We start from the raw sequence: 22,515 nt of genomic DNA on the forward strand, positions 1-22,515 counted from the left end.
ATAGATGAGCAGTGTATACTAAAGGCGTGCCGAGTAATAAGTACAAACAAGTAGCTGTACTAAACTGGTTCTCTGCATACCCCTATTCGATACAGCATACATACTCAGACAGGAACAGATTCTGTAGGATACCTCACTGCTAATGCAATCCTATGTGCATTGATCACACCTGACAAAGAGTTTTCCCAAGTCCCTGGCTGAATCTTTTTATTATTCTCACGGATTGCATGCCAGTTCACACAGCAAAGACCCGGCAGCAGGAGGGCACTCGGTTGAGCTGGACGTTGTCAGGGTCTGTAACAGGGTGCAAATGAACAGAAATGTGAGGGGGGGAGGGGGGGCAGCTCAGTTTAACTTTATTAAGAAATTGCAAAAAAATAAATAAATAAACACTGTTTTAAAACAAAAACAAAAGTAATGCTGAATAAATCCTGTCCTTTCCCATTGGCTGTCGACTCCAGCTATGTTCATTTCTGACGTACTGTTCGAGACGCTGCCAGGTGTTGGTTGTTTGTTTTCATATGCAACTCTTCACAGCAAGGTGGTTGCGCTGTACCTTTAATTCAGATCAAAACAGGCGCACGGGTCTAATTTTGTAACGCCGCCAGCTACAACTCCTGTGTAAAGAAGAAAAAGGTACACGTTAATATGCCATTCCTGTTGTGTTTTTTGCCTTCACCAAATAACCACCCAGCCTGGTCTCACTTATCATTTAATTAGTTCCCTTCCAGTGGAGTTCTGTTACTAGATATGCATGGCTTCAGCATTCAGTGGAGCCTCTCTTTTGAGCTCAGTGTTACTGATTTCATTAAAGGTTCTTGCTCCACATTTCTCCAGCTCTGAATTCATTACTGGATTGAGTTAGAGAGGCTGGTGGCAGACGAGTATTGAGCAGTTTAATAAGTCACATAATCTTGTGTATTCATTGGCAAGCTGTCTAGAATCTTTTACACACACCTAAGGACAAAGGTCTGTGTCCTGTGTTGTGTAGATCACTTGCTCTTTTAGAAAAAGAGGAATAACACAAGCAAGACGTCTCCTCTACCCATCGTCCCCAGTGCTGAGGCTGCAATTGGGGCTGTGCTTGCTCGCCAAGCTCATAAACACCACTTGAAATAATTAACAAGATATTTAGTCAAACTAACAGAGTTAGTGCTTTATTGTGGGTTTTTTTTTTTTTTTTTTTTTACTGGGCCAATATGATTCTCATAAACAAAAACGCAATCTGTCATACATTACAGCCTTTAACAAACAAAGTCACAAACACTTCAGCCAGTGTCTTCATCACTGTATTGATTTTAATCCTGACTTCTCTAAGCTTGTTACTGTAGAATCAGAATTGTTTAGGTCATTTTATTTGGTGCTTTGTTTTTTTCAGAAGGGAAAAAACAATGTGAGAATGACGACCTGGAGTAAACAGCTTTCAGGATGTAGCTCTCTAGTGTTTTGAGGTTACCAATGGAAATATCTCGCTTAGCAGCCTGACAGCATAGCAAAGAAAAATCAACCGTGGTCTGTCTGCCAAATGCGTTCTAGAAAAACAGCTTAATGGACAAGGAGCTCTCTTTCATGCTCTTTCTATAGTTCTTACAAGAACATTTGTGCTTTTAAATTGTAGCTCTTAAAAGAGCCGCTGTGCTGTGCTGAACAGTCCTCTGTCCTGGCAAGGCAAGTCTGTTGATGCCAGCGAAGGCAAAAAGGCAACTCTTTTCATTCGCTTTCAGAAGAGCCTTTGTTTCTCTTTGAGATGCTTTCAACTGATGCTGCCAAGTACAACATATTCATGAGCAAAACTTTTGTTCGACCAAACAGATGACAACAACAACGACAACAACAGATATATCTGCATCATACAATATTACTTATCAGGAGTACATAAGCAGTGAATATACTGAATGTTAAAGGATACTGTAAGAAACTACTGACAAAAAGTTCCATCATTACAAATTAACTGCTTTCTCTTATAAAAAAAAACAAACAAACATGGAAGCACATTTAATACTGGCTGTCCTGAATGTGTGAGGGTTATCAGTACAATGAAGTGTCAGGGAAATACTAAGAGGGACAGCCCTTTTAGACAAACTACAGTGCTGTTTAGTATTTAAGTTAATAAATACATAATACTGTACCTCCGGATCCCCAGGCTGATGCCTATAAACAACAGAACAGAAATAAAAGCAGCCGAAAGAAGTACACTCGACACACGCCAGCCTGGAAGAGATGGAACACTATCTCCTGCTGAAAGAAAGACGTCGTTTTACAAACAGAAACTAAAAAGCAACGACATTTAAAGACTGACTTTAGAAGAAGCAGCGGAATTTTGCTGAACTGCTGTAGGGGGTGGTTATCGCCATGGAAACTCTGCACAGGACGATGTTATATGTCAGTGTTTAAGGTGTTTTTTTTTGTTTGTTTGTTTTTTTTGCATCTGCAGATTTGAAGTGTAAAATCCTGTTTTGCTCTCCGCCTTTGTTATCTGCCACAATATAAAAAGAGAGATTTTCAGGATGAGAACAAGGAGCGCGTCTGTGTTTCTATGCGGGAAGGCCTAGCCAGAGACAACTTCCTCTTCTTCTAAACATTTCATATGATGAATGTAAACTGCTTTCACAAAGCGAAAAAAGACAGCTGACAGTCATGCTCAAACAACACAGCTTCGATCTAGCAAGTGAAGTAGAAAGGTAACACACAACAGATTACTGACCAACGATTTTAGCGCTCGATCGCAGCTCTCTCTGGTCCTCTCCGTATTTAATGACGCAGGAAACCTGGCCCCCCTCCAGCTTGGGTGTCCTCAGATAACTCCTGACAGTGTACAGACCCTCCCCATCCTGCTCCTCGCTGGTTTCAGACATAGCTGTTATAACTTGCCCTCTCCCGTCCGTCCACTGCAGATCAGGTTTGGGGTACCACCCCCCCGAGACACAGGACACTTTGAAACCATAAAGAGTGTCTTCATCAAGAGAGATCACAGGGGTGCGGCCAATGGCTGCGGACACAAGGGGGTTTGAATGAGTTTCGTTTCCAGCAATGCTAATTAGATTTGTTATTTGTTTACACTTTTTTGAATAGCTATAGTTTAAAGAACTGTAGCTATCAAAATAATTCTAGAACATGACTAATTTTTGCAAGTGCATTACATGGGTCTCCACTCTGGAGTTTTGCAAGAAAGAAAGGTGGCATGAATTTTGTGTTTTGAAACATGGTATCTAGGTATTACTTAAAATTAAAGAAAGTTCTCGGTTTCAATGCCTTATTCTCAGGTCATCTGTTACACTTCCTGGAGCATTCACCCCAACCATCTTTTATGTCTGAAAGCATTTCTCTACCTAAGTGCAGTACCCGATATCATGTTTTAAAATAAACTTTTTTTCCTGGTTGAATCAAAAACGTGACGTTTGAGAGGAAATCTCCATCTCCTGCACCAGTACTCTCCAGTCACCTGCATGTAGGGGGCAGAAGTGTAGAACAGCCAGGAGAGTGAGGCATTCCAAGAGGTTCCACATTTCTCTGAAACAACACACGGGCAAGGTCAGGGTCAAGGTTATAACCTTTTATACAGGTGTGGTAACACACTCTTAACAAAAGAACATCCAACAGCCATTAGTAGCATGCATTTCAAGCAGAAACAATGTAAAAGAGAACACTGGACAGAAAAAACCTTCAAACTGTCACCAGTCCAGCACTCATTGGATGAAGTAGCTACCTGTAGTATTCAGATCAGGTATATTTAAACCTGTTTGCTTGAATGTTGTTTTTAAATCGAGAGAGTTGACTAAAAGCGTACTGCATTATTGCTGCTGGCCAGAAGTCTGATAGAGCTTCCTGTGATGTCATGGTGTGACAGTTATGAGAAGCTTCCTGTTATTATTTAAAAGTCCTCACACACATACATATATATATATATATATATATATATATATATATATATATATATATAATATCTATAGCTATATAATATCATATATAGAAGAAATTGACATCGTTTTTAGTACAAACAGAAAGGCGTGGCAAAAAAAAAAAAAAAAAAAGTTTGCACTTTAGGTGGTTAAGAGTTTGCTGAATAAGTGTCACTTTAATAATCCAACTGTTTCTTTTGCAGCGTTTGTAGCACTGTACCCAGTCCACGCATTAAGTTCTCCCGCACTAGTTTTTATATATAAACAATACAAAGTTTCTTGCTGCTGCCAGTGAAGAGAGCTGATAACAACCTTTCAATGCAGTCACTTCAGTTTCAATCCGTCTCTTTTCCACTTTTGCTTATAGATTAAAGCGGTAAGGTCTTATTGCTAAGCAGGACTATTGCACAGTAACGCATCAGTTACTAACCTTGTTCAGTTGTGATGCTTCTCATTCACACACAGCAAGTCGGTATGGCACGCTCGCTCGATTTGAATCACAGGAAAGAAATCGGACTTTCTCTCAGCGAGCTCCTCCTCTTCTCTCTCTGTGTGCGAATCACAGGAAACGCACACTTGATAACAACCAACCAAACTCATTTAAAGAGCATGCATTTAACCGTTCAGCTATACGTGTAGAAATGAGTGTGTACGCCAGGGATCACGTTTCAATTGCTATTTGTACCACTGAAATTGTTATAAAAATTACAACATTTTATTTTTAAATAAAAGCACAAGCACCACATAACAACATTTGTTTGTAAATAACAACACACGCAATGAACAATAAAATAAACACCTTGTTTACATTGTAACGCGTACAAACACAAGATCTCTGAAGAATAAAAAGGTTTTAGAAACAGGAAAACATACACATATGCAAGACGTGTTTAACACAAGATATAAACAGTCAAGATTTAAAAAGACATATTTCTGTTCTGTACTGTGTGTGATAGCTGACCTGCTGAAGTCTCACTGGGTCAGTTGCAACGAATTGAAAGCCGCGTACTATCTGGAGATGATCCCGTGGTTAGCACGCAGCTCCCTACTAAACTAGTACACAAGTTAAATACCAATTACAACGAACTTGGCGGATGAAGTTAGTCCCCAGCTGCGTACTAAAAAAGGTCTCATTTGCAAAGAACCCCAAAATAACTAAATAAATACTATGTACAAGACGAAGTTTGTCTAACCCTTTCTATAGACTAACGATGTATATAGTACCGTACTATGTGAAACAATGTGAAAAATCCCAAAATGTATTGACAGCTTTTATAACTGAACAATTCATAATCACAAATCTATGTACCTGTATTTTACATATAAAAGACATATTTACACGTGTGTGTGTGTGTGTGTGTGTATATATATATATATATATATATATATATATATATATATATATATATATATATATATATATATATAAGGATATAAATGTACAAGCCGTACAGTAATTATGTATTACCCACATGGAACATAATTGCAATATTTAATCTACGAGTAATATATTTTTAAGTTATACATAACAGGCTATATGTATACTTGTGTTAAAGTATGCTTTGAGTAGTCAATTCTACATATTAGTAGGCTGTAGTATGCATGGGTAGGGGTCAGGACTGGTAGGTGACACAACACAAGAATATTCATACATTCGTGAAGGGTCATGGCTCTCCACAGCGGATCAACGCGGTTAATATTTAAAATAAATACATATTGTATTCAGTGTTTAGACTACATACAACGACAAACAAGTTTGTCGGTTCTTGCGGGGGTTGGTATCATTTTGATAAAAAAAAAAAAAAAAATTCAGGGGTAATTCAGTGTTTGTTGTGCGTATATATATAGGCCAACCCTTTCAAGTTTTAAACTTATGCATGAATAAATCATAATAAATAAAATAATTAATATGCTTAGGTTTCGTAAATAAATAAATAATAAATAATAATAATAATAATAATAATAATAATAATAATAATAATAATAATAATAAAACCTCACTTTTAAAATATAATTTGTACCAATCGCTCAGAGCCCCGGGCCTCTTCAGTTCCTGTTTGGAAGCGCACCAAAACAAACCACAATCCTTAGTACCGTACTAAAACTGGAGATCAGCTAGTCCCCAACTTTGTTCCGCTTCTTTTTTCGTTGCAATTGGTATTAAGTTAGTACGTAGCTGGGGATGATCCCGAGATAGTACCGTACTAGCTGGTACGCAGCTCCGTACTAACACTGCGAGATCGTTGCAACTGACCCGCTATGAATAAGAAAGAAAAATGAATGAACCCTGTTCAGACTCTTCAATCCCAAGCTAGCACTGTCCGCACCAGCACAGAGCACAAGCAGAGTGCAGGTATTGTGAGCTTGATAGTTAACACTACTGCAGCGTTATTAGCTAAGGGACTCCGGCAATAGGAAAGTGTCATTCAATAATAGCCACAGCAGGCTTTTTATTAAACAGCAGGCAGTGACACAAACAGCAGCAGCAATTGTCTCCACTTGACTCTAATCCCCAGCCACACAGGGGCTCGCAGAGGCCACTGGAGCACCAGACGCGGGGGACTAAGTCATTCACTTTGTCTCGGACCCAGAACATTTCTGTGAAGACAGGACTGTGCGAAGACACTATTGATATTGAGGGCCTTTCTGTTTCATCAATGTATCTTTATAATCGCAAAGGTCACGAAGCTGTTGTCTGATTGGTCAGTCCTCTAGGTTCAGTCCTGTTTATTTCGTGCTGCTCTGTGGTGTGAAAGATTAAAAGTATAGATTCTATTCATTGTGCCGCTTCACTGCACATCATCGCTTGTGCCTGGTGTGTAGGGGCCTTTACGTACTTGCCAACATTTGGAAACTATTCAGAGGGACACCAGCAGCGAGGAAACAGTATGCTTGTGCAATATGACATGTCAATAAACCGAGATCTGGTCACTTGAACACAAAAATGAAACAGTGGCGTGGGAGAGCGAACGCTTTGGGATAGCTGTGAAGAATTTCCAAAAATAAATATCAGGATTTTATCTCTATGCATCGGGACTGTCCTGACCATATAGGGACTGTTGGCAAATAACCACATTCGCATAACAATTGCAACAGCGGCTCATACCTCAGCCAATCAATTGCCATGGTCCGCGCTGGTGCAGTTGCATGTACGAAGTAGCAGAGTAAGCCCATTGCTGATACTTTCAGTTTCATGGATACTGAGGGTTTGTTTTCACAACAGCGGTTCAAGGTTAAGAACATGTGCTATACAAGTGCTGAAACTGAAACAAAACCCCCTTATCAGCTGGTTAATCATAACGCCACCATGCGTAGGTCATACAAAAAAATAATAACTGGCTCCAGATGCCATTCATCACCTGACCTTGTATGAGGTTTGCAGTTCAGTTTTAAAGCAACTGGTTTTGATTGTAACAAGACTGTCGAAGATAGAACCAATTAAAGTTCAACTGAACTGTGCTGCTCGCTGGACTTATCCCAGCAATATCTTTTCCACCTCCTTTGGTCATGAATCAATTCCATTGAAGTGACGGGGACCAGACCTCTGAAAAGACCTCTTTCTATTCAGGAGTCTGTGGGGTGGTGCTCAGGGGGTACCTGAATTGACCCTCCCCCCTCCCGAACCCTCACAGTGCTGTACACAGACTGCTCCATGCTCCTTCTCACAATATTGGCGTAAAGAGGGCTTTCTCTTCTGTCGTTCTCCGTCCTGCCACTGGGAGGCGCTCCTTCTGTCTGCACTGAAGTGTAGGTGATCTCATGGTTCTAGAAACAAAACAGGTAAGACATTCTGTTGCTGTGTGGTGGGTGATCTGGTTTCACCCCTGTTTGAATCCGGCTCAGGTGAGTTGAGTTTGGGGCTTTTAATTTAGTGGACAAAACTGAATACACAATTCCACATGATTGTCAATCTCCTTGAGAGAGAGAGGCACAGAACTGAATGGCAGGCCAAAGTTGAGGTGTGCTCACTCTCTCCTGCTCCTCCTCTCTCCTGCTCATTCTCTCTCCCTGTTTTTCTCCTGCTCCCTCTCTCCTGCTCCCTATCTCCTGCTCCCCCTCTCTAAAGCACTCCCTCTCTCTTGCCTCCTCTCTTCTGCTCCCTCTCTCTTGCCCCCTCTCTCCTGTGCTCCTTCTCTCCTGCTCCCTCTCCCCTGCTCTCTCTCCCCTGCACCTCTCTCCTGCCCCATGTCTCCTGCACTATCTCTCTCCTCTACTCCATCTCTCCAGCACTCCCTCTCTCCTGCTTCCTCGCTCCTGCACTCCCTCTCTCCAACACTCCCTCTCTCCTGGTACCTCTCTCCTGCTCCCTTTCTCCTTCCCCCTCTGTCCTGCTCCCTCTCCCCTATCCCCTCTTCCCCCCTCTCTCCAGCACTCCCTCTCTCCTGGTCCCTCTCTCCTGCCCCCTCTCTCCTGCACTCCCTCTCTCCTGCCCCCTCTCTCCTGCACACCCTCTCTCCTGCACTCCCTCTCTCCTGCCCCCTCTTTACTGTTCCCTCTCCTGCCTCCTCTCTCCTGCACTCCCTCGCTCCACGTGGGAACTACTTGGGAACCCCCAGAAATTTCCACTTTTGAACAGTTGACTGGAATTAATCCAAAATAACAGAAACCTTTCAATCAAACTTCCACAAAAGAGACAACATCTTTTCACACGAGACTGAATTTGCAGTTGTGTTACCTTCATGATTCATGCTATCTGGTTCGAATCAGGACTTACACTGGAAGTGCGTTTGTTTGATTAGGCATTTGAATCAAAGACCTATGTTTGGTTTAACAGATCTAAATGTATTATGGCAGTGGCCAGCAAACAGTCAGCTGCTTTGAAAACAGATCAACTCATGTTTACCAGAGCCCTCACCACATGTCTGGGAAGTCACGTGACTGTGTGGCTCATGTGGGTGTTCACTCTGCTGTGTAGAGAGAGGATCTGTTACTTTATACCTTAACCCTGCATTGTTCAATGCTGCTTCAGGAAACATTGTTACATATTACTGATTACTTTCTTATAGAAGTAATATATTACTGATTACTTTTAGATTACTTTTGCCAATAGCATCAATAATAATAATAATAATATTAATAAAACACACAACGTGTACTCCTAATTTCACTTGTTACTGCATAATTTTAAGTTCTTCAGATGTACATAGAATTCTTAACATTCTTTTGAATTAACTATCATTTATATATCTAATCTCTAGTACTTTGGGCCCTGAAAAGCAATCTGATTACAAGTAATTGAGACAAGGTTACTTTATTACCAATAACCCGGCAAAACAAAGTGTTGATAGAAAAACTATACCTGGTTTTTGCTTTTTTGGTTTTTTTTCTGTGGAACTCAAATATAGCATTAGGAATGTCATTGATTACAATGTGAATTAACAGTTTGCTGTTTCATTGTGGTACTATAGTAGGCAGCGTGCAATACTGCACAGCAACACAGTTTTAAGTGGTGGAAATCATTTGTATGACTGATAAACGTGAGCGATATTAAAGTGACAATAGCCAAATCAATATTGCCAGGAGCTTGTCTCCACTGACTGGCCAGGGCACTGCTCTGTGCTGATAATAAGAGGAGGGTCAGGAGCCTACCTGGTTGAGATTAATGGTGTATTCCATGGGAAGTAAGGCTGGTGAGGAAAGAGAAGGCAGAGCGTGTTAGTTTTACACACACAGGGCAGAATCTCATGTGCCAGCTAGAGGCAAGAGCCCCCTGTGTGTGTGTGTGTGTGTGTGTGTGTGTGTGTGTGTGTGTGTGTGTGTGTGTGTGTGTGTGTGTGTGTGTGTGTGTGTGTGTGTGTGTGTATATATATATATATATATAATATATATATAATATATTATTATATATATTATATATATATATGGAAGTTTTAAACATTCCCACACATATATCCCAAGATATCTTCAAAATCATTTTAAACATGAGAGGTGCTGTTGCAATCCCAAAAGAGACAGAGGACTGGGGCTGGCTGTGCAGATTACAGTCAGGGGGCTGGGGCTGGCTGTGCAGATTACTGTCAGGGGACTGGGGCTGGCTGTGCAGATTACTGTCGGGGGGCTGGGGCTGGCTGTGCAGATTACTGTCAGGGGGCTGGGGCTGGCTGTGCAGATTACTGTCAGGGGACTGGTGCTGGCTGTGCAGATTACTGTGCAGTGTCGGGGGGCTGGGGCTGGCTGTGCAGATTACTGTCGGGGGGCTGGGGCTGGCTGTGCAGATTACTGTCAGGGGGCTGGGGCTGGCTGTGCAGATTACTGTCAGGGGGCTGGGGCTGGCTGTGCAGATTACTGTCAGGGGGGGGGCTGGGGCTGGCTGTGCAGATTACTGTCAGGGGACTGGGGCTGGCTGTGCAGATTACTGTCAGGGGGCTGGGGCTGGCTGTGCAGATTACTGTCAGGGGGCTGGGGCTGGCTGTGCAGATTACTGTCAGGGGACTGGGGCTGGCTGTGCAGATTACTGTCAGGGGGCTGGGGCTGGCTGTGCAGATTACTGTCAGGGGGCTGGGGCTGGCTGTGCAGATTACTGTCAGGGGGGCTGGGGCTGGCTGTGCAGATTACTGTCAGGGGACTGGGGCTGGCTGTGCAGATTACTGTCAGGGGACTGGGGCTGGCTGTGCAGATTACTGTCAGGGGACTGGGGCTGGCTGTGCAGATTACTGTCGGGGGGCTGGGGCTGGCTGTGCAGATTACTGTCGGGGGGGGGGCTGGGGCTGGCTGTGCAGATTACTGTCAGGGGACTGGGGCTGGCTGTGCAGATTACTGTCAGGGGGCTGGGGCTGGCTGTGCAGATTACTGTCAGGGGACTGTCTGTGCAGCTGACTGGCTGTGGATTACTGTCAGGGGACTGGGGCTGGCTGTGCAGATTACTGTCAGGGGACTGGGGCTGGCTGTGCAGATTACTGTCAGGGGGCTGGGGCTGGCTGTGCAGATTACTGTCAGGGGGCTGGGGCTGGCTGTGCAGATTACTGTCGGGGGGCTGGGGCTGGCTGTGCAGATTACTGTCAGGGGGCTGGGGCTGGCTGTGCAGATTACTGTCAGGGGGCTGGGGCTGGCTGTGCAGATTACTGTCAGGGGGCTGGGGCTGGCTGTGCAGATTACTGTCAGGGGACTGGGGCTGGCTGTGCAGATTACTGTCAGGGGACTGGGGCTGGCTGTGCAGATTACTGTCAGGGGACTGGGGCTGGCTGTGCAGATTACTGTCAGGGGGCTGGGGCTGGCTGTGCAGATTACTGTCAGGGGGCTGGGGCTGGCTGTGCAGATTACTGTCAGGGGACTGGGGCTGGCTGTGCAGATTACTGTCGGGGGACTGGGGCTGGCTGTGCAGATTACTGTCGGGGGGCTGGGGCTGCTGTGCAGATTACTGTCAGGGGCTGGGGCTGGCTGTGCAGATTACTGTCGGGGGACTGGGGCTGGCTGTGCAGATTACTGTCGGGGGGCTGGGGCTGGCTGTGCAGATTACTGTCAGGGGGCTGGGGCTGGCTGTGCAGATTACTGTCTGGGGGGACTGGGGCTGGCTGTGCAGATTACTGTCAGGGGACTGGGGCTGGCTGTGCAGATTACTGTCGGGGGACTGGGGCTGGCTGTGCAGATTACTGTCACTGGGGCTGGCTGTGCAGGGGGACTGGGGCTGGCTGTGCAGATTACTGTCAGGGGGCTGGGGCTGGCTGTGCAGATTACTGTCGGGGGACTGGGGCTGGCTGTGCAGATTACTGTCAGGGGGCTGGGGCTGGCTGTGCAGATTACTGTCAGGGGACTGGGGCTGGCTGTGCAGATTACTGTCAGGGGGCTGGGGCTGGCTGTGCAGATTACTGTCAGGGGACTGGGGCTGGCTGTGCAGATTACTGTCAGGGGACTGGGGCTGGCTGTGCAGATTACTGTCAGGGGACTGGGGCTGGCTGTGCAGATTACTGTCAGGGGGCTGGGGCTGGCTGTGCAGATTACTGTCAGGGGACTGGGGCTGGCTGTGCAGATTACTGTCGGGGGACTGGGGCTGGCTGTGCAGATTACTGTCAGGGTACTGGGGCTGGCTGTGCAGATTACTGTCTGGGGACTGGGGCTGGCTGTGCAGATTACTGTCAGGGGTCTGGGGCTGGCTGTGCAGATTACTGTCGGGGGACTGGGGCTGGCTGTGCAGATTAGTGTCGGGGGGCTGGGGCTGGCTGTGCAGGTTAGTGTCGGGGGGCTGTGTCGGGGGGCTGGGGCTGGCTGTGCAGGTTACTGTCAGGGGGCTGGGGCTGGCTGTATGGATTACAGTCGGGGGGCTGGGGCTAGCTGTGCAGATTACTGTCGGGGGACTGGGGCTGGCTGTGCAGATTACTGTCAGGGGGTTGGGGCTGGCTGTGCAGATTACTGTCAGGGGACTGTGGCTGGCTGTGCAGATTACTGTCAGGTGGCTGGGGCTGGCTGTGCGGATTACTGTCCAGGGAGGGGGCTGGGGCTGGCTGTGCAGATTACTGTCGGGGGACTGGGGCTGGGCTGCTGCAGATTACTGTCAGGGGGCTGGGGCTGGCTGTGCAGATTACTGTCAGGGGGCTGGGGCTGGCTGTGCAGATTACTGTCGGGGGGCTGGGGCTGGCTGTGCAGATTACTGTCAGGGGACTGGGGCTGGATGTGCAGATTACTGACAGGGGGCTGGGGCTGGCTGTGCAGATTACTGTCAGGGGACTGGGGCTGGCTGTGCAGATTACTGTCGGGGGACTGGGGCTGGCTGTGCAGATTACTGTCAGGGGGCTGGGGCTGGCTGTGCAGATTACTGTCAGGGGACTGGGGCTGGCTGTGCAGATTACTGTCAGGGGGCTGGGGCTGGCTGTGCAGATTACTGTCGGGGGCTGGGGCTGGCTGTGCAGATTACTGTCGGGGGGCTGGGGCTGGCTGTGCAGATTACTGTCAGGGGACTGGGGCTGGCTGTGCAGATTACTGTCGGGGGGCTGGGGCTGGCTGTGCAGATTACTGTCGGGGGGCTGGGGCTGGCTGTGCAGATTACTGTCGGGGGGCTGGGGCTGGCTGTGCAGATTACTGTCAGGGGACTGGGGCTGGCTGTGCAGATTACTGTCAGGGGGCTGGGGCTGGCTGTGATTACTCACCCCCCTAGAGCTTGCAGATTACAGGGGGCTGGGGCTGGCTGTGCAGATTACTGTCGGGGGACTGGGGCTGGCTGTGCAGATTACTGTCAGGGGGCTGGGGCTGGCTGTGCAGATTACTGTCGGGGGACTGGGGCTGGCTGTGCAGATTACTGTCAGGTGGACTGGGGCTGGCTGTGCAGATTACTGTCAGGGGGCTGGGGCTGGCTGTGCAGATTACTGTCGGGGGACTGGGGCTGGCTGTGCAGATTACTGTCAGGGGACTGGGGCTGGCTGTGCAGATTACTGTCAGGGGGCTGGGGCTGGCTGTGCAGATTACTGTCGGGGGACTGGGGCTGGCTGTGCAGATTACTGTCAGGGGGCTGGGGCTGGCTGTGCAGATTACTGTCGGGGGGCTGGGGCTGGCTGTGCAGATTACTGTCGGGGGACTGGGGCTGGCTGTGCAGATTACTGTCAGGGGGCTGGGGCTGGCTGTGCAGATTACTGTCAGGGGACTGGGGCTGGCTGTGCAGATTACTGTCAGGGGGCTGGGGCTGGCTGTGCAGATTACTGTCGGGGGGCTGGGGCTGGCTGTGCAGATTACTGTCAGGGGGGCTGGGGCTGGCTGTGCAGATTACTGTCAGGGGACTGGGGCTGGCTGTGCAGATTACTGTCAGGGGGCTGGGGCTGGCTGTGCAGATTACTGTCGGGGGGCTGGGGCTGGCTGTGCAGATTACTGTCGGGGGGCTGGGGCTGGCTGTGCAGGCTTAGTGTCGGGGGGCTGGGGCTGGCTGTGCAGGTTAGATTACTGTCGGGGGGGGGGCTGGCTGGCTGGACTGCTGGCTGTGCAGATTACTGTCAGGGGGCTGGGGCTGGCTGTGCAGATTACTGTCGGGGGGCTGGGGCTGGCTGTGCAGATTACTGTCAGGGGACTGGGGCTGGCTGTGCAGATTACTGTCAGGGGGCTGGGGCTGGCTGTGCAGATTACTGTCAGGGGGCTGGGGCTGGCTGTGCAGATTACTGTCAGGGGACTGGGGCTGGCTGTGCAGATTACTGTCAGGGGGCTGGGGCTGGCTGTGCAGATTACTGTCAGGGGACTGGGGCTGGCTGTGCAGATTACTGTCAGGGGACTGGGGCTGGCTGTGCAGATTACTGTCAGGGGGCTGGGGCTGGCTGTGCAGATTACTGTCGGGGGACTGGGGCTGGCTGTGCAGATTACTGTCAGGGGGCTGGGGCTGGCTGTGCAGATTACTGTCAGGGGACTGGGGCTGGCTGTGCAGATTACTGTCAGGGGACTGGGGCTGGCTGTGCAGATTACTGTCAGGGGACTGGGGCTGGCTGTGCAGATTACTGTCAGGGGGCTGGGGCTGGCTGTGCGGATTACTGTCAGGGGACTGGGGCTGGCTGTGCAGATTACTGTCAGGGGGCTGGGGCTGGCTGTGCAGATTACTGTCAGGGTACTGGGGCTGGCTGTGCAGATTACTGTCGGGGGGCTGGGGCTGGCTGTGCAGATGTACTGTCGGGGGACTGGGGCTGGCTGTGCAGATTACTGTCAGGGGGCTGGGGCTGGCTGTGCAGATTACTGTCGGGGGGCTGGGGCTGGCTGTGCAGATTACTGTCAGGGGGCTGGGGCTGGCTGTGCAGATTACTGTCGGGGGACTGGGGCTGGCTGTGCAGATTACTGTCAGGGGGCTGGGGCTGGCTGTGCAGATTACTGTCGGGGGGCTGGGGCTGGTTGTGCAGATTACTGTCAGGGGACTGGGGCTGGCTGTGCAGATTACTGTCGGGGGACTGGGGCTGGCTGTGCAGATTACTGTCGGGGGGCTGGGGCTGGCTGTGCAGATTACTGTCGGGGGACTGGGGCTGGCTGTGCAGATTACTGTCAGGGGGCTGGGGCTGGCTGTGCAGATTACTGTCGGGGGACTGGGGCTGGCTGTGCAGATTACTGTCGGGGGACTGGGGCTGGCTGTGCAGATTACTGTCAGGGGACTGGGGCTGGCTGTGCAGATTACTGTCAGGGGGCTGGGGCTGGCTGTGCAGATTACTGTCGGGGGGCTGGGGCTGGCTGTGCAGATTACTGTCAGGGGGCTGGGGCTGGCTGTGCAGATTACTGTCGGGGGGCTGGGGCTGGCTGTGCAGATTACTGTCGGGGGGCTGGGGCTGGCTGTGCAGATTACTGTCGGGGGGCTGGGGCTGGCTGTGCAGATTACTGTCGGGGGGCTGGGGCTGGCTGTGCAGATTACTGTCAGGGGGCTGGGGCTGGCTGTGCAGATTACTGTCAGGGGGCTGGGGCTGGCTGTGCAGATTACTGTCAGGGGACTGGGGCTGGCTGTGCAGATTACTGTCAGGGGGCTGGGGCTGGCTGTGCAGATTACTGTCAGGGGACTGGGGCTGGCTGTGCAGATTACTGTCAGGGGGCTGGGGCTGGCTGTGCAGATTACTGTCGGGGTACTGGGGCTGGCTGTGCAGATTACTGTCAGGGGGCTGGGGCTGGCTGTGCAGATTACTGTCAGGGGACTGGGGCTGGCTGTGCAGATTACTGTCAGGGGGCTGGGGCTGGCTGTGCAGATTACTGTCAGGGGACTGGGGCTGGCTGTGCAGATTACTGTCGGGGGACTGGGGCTGGCTGTGCAGATTACTGTCAGGGGACTGGGGCTGGCTGTGCAGATTACTGTCAGGGGGCTGGGGCTGGCTGTGCAGATTACTGTCAGGGGACTGGGGCTGGCTGTGCAGATTACTGTCGGGGGACTGGGGCTGGCTGTGCAGATTACTGTCGGGGGACTGGGGCTGGCTGTGCAGATTACTGTCAGGGGGCTGGGGCTGGCTGTGCAGATTACTGTCAGGGGACTGGGGCTGGCTGTGCAGATTACTGTCAGGGGGCTGGGGCTGGCTGTGCAGATTACTGTCAGGGGGCTGGGGCTGGCTGTGCAGATTACTGTCAGGGGGCTGGGGCTGGCTGTGCAGATTACTGTCAGGGTACTGGGGCTGGCTGTGCAGATTACTGTCGGGGGGCTGGGGCTGGCTGTGCAGATTACTGTCAGGGGGCTGGGGCTGGCTGTGCAGATTACTGTCAGGGGACTGGGGCTGGCTGTGCAGATTACTGTCAGGGGGCTGGGGCTGGCTGTGCAGATTACTGTGGGGCTGGGGCTGGCTGTGCAGATTACTGTCAGGGGGCTGGGGCTGGCTGTGCAGATTACTGTCAGGGGACTGGGGCTGGCTGTGCAGATTACTGTCAGGGGACTGGGGCTGGCTGTGCAGATTACTGTCAGGGGGCTGGGGCTGGCTGTGCAGATTACTGTCAGGGGGCTGGGGCTGGCTGTGCAGATTACTGTCGGGGGGCTGGGGCTGGCTGTGCAGATTACTGTCAGGGGACTGGGGCTGGCTGTGCAGATTACTGTCAGGGGGACTGGGGCTGGCTGTGCAGATTACTGTCAGGGGGCTGGGGCTGGCTGTGCAGATTACTGTCGGGGGACTGGGGCTGGCTGTGCAGATTACTGTCGGGGGACTGGGGCTGGCTGTGCAGATTACTGTCAGGGGGCTGGGGCTGGCTGTGCAGATTACTGTCACTGGGGCTGGCTGTGCAGATTACTGTGGGGACTGGGGCTGGCTGTGCAGATTACTGTCGGGGGACTGGGGCTGGCTGTGCAGATTACTGTCGGGGGACTGGGGCTGGCTGTGCAGATTACTGTCAGGGGGCTGGGGCTGGCTGTGCAGATTACTGTCAGGGGACTGGGGCTGGCTGTGCAGATTACTGTCAGGGGGCTGGGGCTGGCTGTGCAGATAACTGTCAGGGGACTGGGGCTGGCTGTGCAGATTACTGTCAGGGGGCTGGGGCTGGCTGTGCAGATTACTGTCAGGGGACTGGGGCTGGCTGTGCAGATTACTGTCGGGGGGCTGGGGCTGGCTGTGCAGATTACTGTCAGGGTACTGGGGCTGGCTGTGCAGATTACTGTCAGGGGGCTGGGGCTGGCTGTGCAGATTACTGTTACTGGGGCTGGCTGTGTGGATTACTGTCAGGGGGCTGGGGCTGGCTGTGCAGATTACTGTCGGGGGACTGGGGCTGGCTGTGCAGATTACTGTCGGGGGGCTGGGGCTGGCTGTGCAGATTACTGTCGGGGGGCTGGGGCTGGCTGTGCAGATTACTGTCGGGGGGCTGGGGCTGGCTGTGCAGATTACTGTCAGGGGACTGGGGCTGGCTGTGCAGATTACTGTCGGGGGACTGGGGCTGGCTGTGCAGGTTACTGGGGGGCTGGGGCTGGCTGTGCAGATTACTGTCGGGGGACTGGGGCTGGCTGTGCAGATTACTGTCGGGGGGCTGGGGCTGGCTGTGCAGATTACTGTCAGGGGACTGGGGCTGGCTGTGCAGATTACTGTCAGGGGGCTGGGGCTGGCTGTGCAGATTACTGTCAGGGGGCTGGGGCTGGCTGTGCGGATTACTGTCGGGGGGCTGGGGCTGGCTGTGCAGATTACTGTCGGGGGGCTGGGGCTGGCTGTGCAGATTACTGTCAGGGGGCTGGGGTTGGCTGTGCAGATTACTGTCAGGGGGCTGGGGCTGGCTGTGCAGATTACTGTCGGGGGGCTGGGGCTGGCTGTGCAGATTACTGTCGGGGGGCTGGGGCTGGCTGTGCAGATTACTGTCAGGGGACTGGGGCTGGCTGTGCAGATTACTGTCAGGGGGCTGGGGCTGGCTGTGCGGATTACTGTCAGGGGGCTGGGGCTGGCTGTGCAGATTACTGTCGGGGGGCTGGGGCTGGCTGTGCAGATTACTGTCAGGGGACTGGGGCTGGCTGTGCAGATTACTGTCAGGGGACTGGGGCTGGCTGTGCAGATTACTGTCAGGGGACTGGGGCTGGCTGTGCAGATTACTGTCAGGGGACTGGGGCTGGCTGTGCAGATTACTGTCGGGGGACTGGGGCTGGTTGTGCAGATTACTGTCGGGGGGCTGGGGCTGGCTGTGCAGATTACTGTCAGGGTAGGTGGGGACTGGGGCTGGCTGTGCAGATTACTGTCAGGGGGCTGGGGCTGGCTGTGCAGGTTGCTGTGGGGGGGCTGGGGCTGGCTGTGCAGATTACAGTCGGAGAGATAGGGAAGGCTGAGCAGGTAGGCTTAAAAGGTGCAGTATTTTCATTTTATAACATGGTGTGGGGTACTACATGAAGATAAAGAAATCTCTGTTTGCAAGTCATGATTTCAGTTAGCGTTGCACTTCCTGGGTCATTTCACCTGGGTGGTGAAATTGTCCCCACCCCTTTTCACTGGCTCCTTTCCAGTCAATAGCCAATCAGCTGCTTCCCAGATACTGCTGAGGTGAAGTGGCCAAGGAGGTAAGGCAGGTAACAGACTCCCAGGATGAAATGACAAGCAAACAGAGAACTTTATTGACACTGTTCAGCAGCAGATGTCTGTGTTATAATGACGTTTGCAATGACATGTTTTTCTTTCAGAACTGCACAGCTGAGACTTGTATGACAGGTAAGATTCATGACATTATTTTGTTAGCTACAGTCATTTCAACCCTTATTTAAACAGAGCATGTTTACCCTAGCAGTGAAAGGTTACATCACTCCTGAAGTGTTCTAAGACTTTGAAAGACGTTGAAAGACTTGCAGTGGAAACGTTTCTTTTGCTATTTCTAAACAGGGGCCTTTCTGACAGTGTGATAAAAGCACGTTGTTTCCTGTCTGACCTGTGCTGCTGGCTCGGAGCAGGAGGGTTCTGTTGAAGTGTCCGGTTCCGTTGGTCCAGTGACAGCGGTACCTGCCGGCCTGGCTGAGAGAGGGAGTCCAGTTCAGGTCTGTGCTGCAGGCTGACAGCTCCCCACTGCACCGCACTGCTCTGCTCTCCAACTGGACCGTCAGAACCAGGGACCAGCCACCCCCAGCCTGTGACCAGCGGAACCACTGCACAGTACCGGAGGAGTTCGGGCCAGGCCTCCAGGGAGATTCCAGACAGGATAGAGAAACAGGCTCCAGCACAGGAATCTCCACCAACTCTGCAACAGATCTAGTGATTTTAGGGTTTTATATCTGCTGGCAATCTCCCTTTGTACACTAGACTTGTGACACTGCCATCTAGTGAGAACCTAGGGAAGTGCAATACTAAACAATTTACAGCTAGAACTAGTGGTCATTACCGGCCCAATGTATACCGATCATCAAAAGAAACTTATCACTATTATACCACACATTTATTTTCGGGAAAAAATAAGGTATATAAATGATGGACATTGACAAAATGTTTTTTGGTTTCTGGTTAATCATTCAATCATTGACCATGACACACTTGAGTGACTATGACTGAAGCATATGCACCTTAATCACCTAATTAGTGAGACAGTTGATTGGACACTGGATATGGAGTGATTTCTGCTGTTGAATTGCAAGTTTGTTTAAAAGCAATAAAGAAAATCACAGAAATAAAAACCCAATATGCCACGACTGTCAATAGAGGCAGCGCCTTCATGCGATCGGCATGTTGGAGGCTGGACTAGGGCAGCGTACTGTGGCTCGCCGTCGTGGATGATCACAAGTGGTGGCGAGACCGCTCTGGTCAATACCTCTGGTCCTATGTGAGACAGTTCTGTCCCGGGATTGACCTACGGTCTGTTCCCAACCAGTAAACAGCTAGTTAGATCACTCAATAGGGTTTATCATTTTGTCGTGATACGTTTCTTTTGATGCTCAGTATATAATAGCTGGGACTTTTTTTACTGCTTTTTGCACACATGCCATATATCCATGAGTGCTGAAACCACAATAAATGAAGATTACCAACATGTTGCATGTACAGTCTGCAGCACAGGTGCATCTGTTTTTGGTTCCCTATTCCAGCTTTACTGCCTGCTCTCCAGGCTTACCTGCGATGGTGAGTTTGATTTGCCCCCTGTGAATCCCGCTAGGGAAGATGGTGAAATCACAGTTGTATTGGCCCTGGTCCTGGCTGTGACATGCTGTGACAGTGAGGGACGTCTCCTTCAGCCTGGCCGTGTCATTGTTGACTGACAGCCGCCCTGCCCAGTCTCCGGAAGGGTAGCTAGTACCAAAACTGGGATTGAAAACTGCCAGTTTCTGCTCTGGAGATCTTACCCAGGACACCTGCACAACTTGTATATTCTGACCTCCGTCCACTAGAGAGCAGTACAGGGTGACATTCTGACCCACAAAGCCCATCACCTCCCTCTGGAACTCAACACGAGGGGTGCCCCCTGCTGGACAAAAACAACACAGCTCAATTTAGAAAGAAAACCAAGCGTACCAAAGAGATTCAGATAAATAACCCCCCAAAAAAAGTTTCAAAGATAAATGCTTTTTTTTTTTTTTTTTTTTTTTTTTTTTTTGTTTTTTTGTTTTTGTTTTTTTTTTTTAAATTCTTTTTGTTTTTTTTTTAATCCTGCTGCGGTTTTCACAGATTTTTTGTTTAAAGTAAGCGTTTACGTGTTTTTAAGCGTGTTACGTGTTAATCAAGTGTGATCGCCAGTGTTTTCACATGTCTGTGTTTCCATCGATCTCTGCACTGATTGGCTTAGCATCACATAAGTTTACTGTAGTAACCGTAGCAACCTGATACTGCCTTAAATAACGATGTATATCCACTGTGATAGAAAATACAGGTTAAGGAACTAGACTTTTAAACAAGCTGACAGCCAATGCTTACAGCCTGTACCTCTAAATGATTACCAATTACAGTAGTCTCCGGCTAAGAGAGCATCCCTCAGGAAGCAAGCGGGAGGAGGGGGGGGGGGGACGAAGTGTTCTTCTTCTAGTCGAAGTGTTCTCTAAGACTGCGTTAGCCACCAGACAATATGAATCAATACGTAAATAAATACATATGTATTACTTGTCATGACACACATGAATACTAACCAGTTGTACTTGTTTTCCAGATTAACCACTTAATCATCACAGTAATTTTTCCGACTTAAAAGTCATTTAGTGTATTAAAGTTGGAATAAATCATTTTAATTTAAGTTTGATGATGATGTCATCAGGTTACAAAACAGTACTGTATCCGTTGTGAACTAATCACTATCGGTGCCTAGAAGGTGTTCTTTTAAGCGAAGTTCTTGTTTCCTTTAGCCGGAGCATTTACAATAGGAAAAGTCTGTTTCACCAAAAGGGTGTTCCCTTAGGCAAAGTGTTCTTTTAGGAAGTGTTCCTATACACAGAGACTAAAATACAAACAGACTACTGTAATACACAAAAGAAATGCATGTAGTCCTTGTAACTCATAATTCATATGCCCGGATATATCAATTTTTAAACAATTGACAAGTGTCTAACAAGAGAAGAGCAATGTACTACAATATAAATAAAAAACTGAAAGTTCGAGGTGGGGGGAAGGAAAAGGTAAAAACATAGCATCAGACGGAGAAACGGGAGACTACGTAATAAAACCTCTTTAAAAGAACGGCAAGTAAGAATAAACGAGATTGGTGGAAAACAACGAAGTGTACGAGTGTTGGAGGTGATAGTGTGTGGGATATTTTTTGGGTTTCGAAAGGTGGGTTTTAGTTTGGTTTGTAGGTTTTCTTTTTTTTTTTTATGTTTTATTTTTTGGTGTTTTTTTTTTTTTTTTTTTTATTTGTATTTCTTTTATTTTCCTGAGAATAGTATTTCACGGTGATATTAAGCAGAGCGAGGTGAAGCTGAAATTGTGGCTTATCAAGTTTGTTCAGGACATGCTGTTTTATAAGAGCTTTCGAATGGTCTTTGTTGAGAAATTGAATCAGCTCTTCAGAGCTGTGGTGGAAACTAGATCAGCTTCTCCATTCGGAGTCGTGCAGTCGCTGTGCTTCAAAAACACCACAGATCTTAATTCTTGGCATTATCAGCTCCCTTTTTGTCTTTTTTTCTTGGTGCTTTGTACAGTTAACTAACTTGACTTACAAAGAAAGTTAAAAAAAAATACAATTCGAATTGCTAGATATTACAGCGACACAGTTCATGATGGTGCATAATAATACAAGATGTGTTTTTAATCGATCAAACACAGCTATATGCATGTGAAACCAGGCTCAGTTACAAGAAGAGCATGTCTTCCATCTTTGTGCAGGGTATGTCATATGGTTCAATTAACTTTTAAGTCAAATCATGATCATAAAAGAGCTTGGGATTTGTTCCACTCTTCGCCATAGAAAAAAAGGGCATAAACCCCATGGCAACTAATTCCCCCATGTAGGAATTCCAGATTCCCACTTTTCCTGTATCTCTATGAATTGAAATGAGAAATGCCTTACCTCCTGAAGTGACCCAGCAGAGGTAGAGCAGGACCAGGCTGTTCATCTCCGGAGCTCAGCGAGAGAGACTGCCAGCACGAGGGAGCTCCTTCACAGCAGAGCGCAGCGAGAGAGACTGCCAGCACGAGGGAGCTCCTTCACAGCAGAGCTCAGCGAGAGAGACTGCCAGCACGAGGGAGCTCCTTCACAGCAGAGCTCAGCGAGAGAGACTGCCAGCACGAGGAAGCTCCTTCACAAAAATCACACTTCTGCTTTTAACGCGGTACACCACACATTGCAAAACAGAAATATACGTGTGTGTGTGTGTGTGGCGTGGGTGTGGATG

General features: G+C 49.2%; 2 protein-coding genes across 3 annotated transcripts in view; both read right to left on the reverse strand.

Annotated features, from left to right (window-relative positions):
* Positions 1-339: 339 nt before the first annotated feature.
* LOC121301948 (butyrophilin-like protein 1) lies at positions 340-4,447 on the reverse strand. 2 transcript variants are annotated; one of them, XM_041231681.1, is made up of 5 exons: positions 4,330-4,447; positions 3,443-3,510; positions 2,705-2,989; positions 2,130-2,235; positions 340-617 (listed from the first exon to the last, which is right to left on the reverse strand). In XM_041231681.1, exons 2-5 carry the CDS (start codon positions 3,504-3,506, stop codon positions 569-571), a joined length of 504 nt encoding a protein of 167 aa, XP_041087615.1. In that variant the 5' UTR covers positions 3,507-3,510; positions 4,330-4,447; the 3' UTR covers positions 340-568. The 2 variants fall into 2 exon arrangements, with proteins under 2 accessions (XP_041087615.1, XP_041087614.1); XM_041231680.1 differs by having other exon boundaries at positions 2,130-2,238.
* A 1,577-nt stretch (positions 4,448-6,024) lies between these two features.
* The window catches only part of LOC121301793, a 47,552-nt gene continuing 31,061 nt past the window's right edge, over positions 6,025-22,515 (reverse strand). Inside the window, exons 5-6 of the mRNA XM_041231402.1 lie at positions 9,489-9,526; positions 6,025-7,664 (exon numbers count right to left, since the gene is read on the reverse strand). Coding sequence (XP_041087336.1) covers positions 7,464-7,664; positions 9,489-9,526 — 239 coding nt within the window. The 3' untranslated portion in view covers positions 6,025-7,463. The remainder of the gene's footprint in view (positions 7,665-9,488; positions 9,527-22,515) is intronic.

This window comes from Polyodon spathula, chromosome 28, assembly GCF_017654505.1.
Source record: "Polyodon spathula isolate WHYD16114869_AA chromosome 28, ASM1765450v1, whole genome shotgun sequence".
Classification (NCBI taxonomy): Eukaryota; Metazoa; Chordata; class Actinopteri; order Acipenseriformes; family Polyodontidae; genus Polyodon; species Polyodon spathula.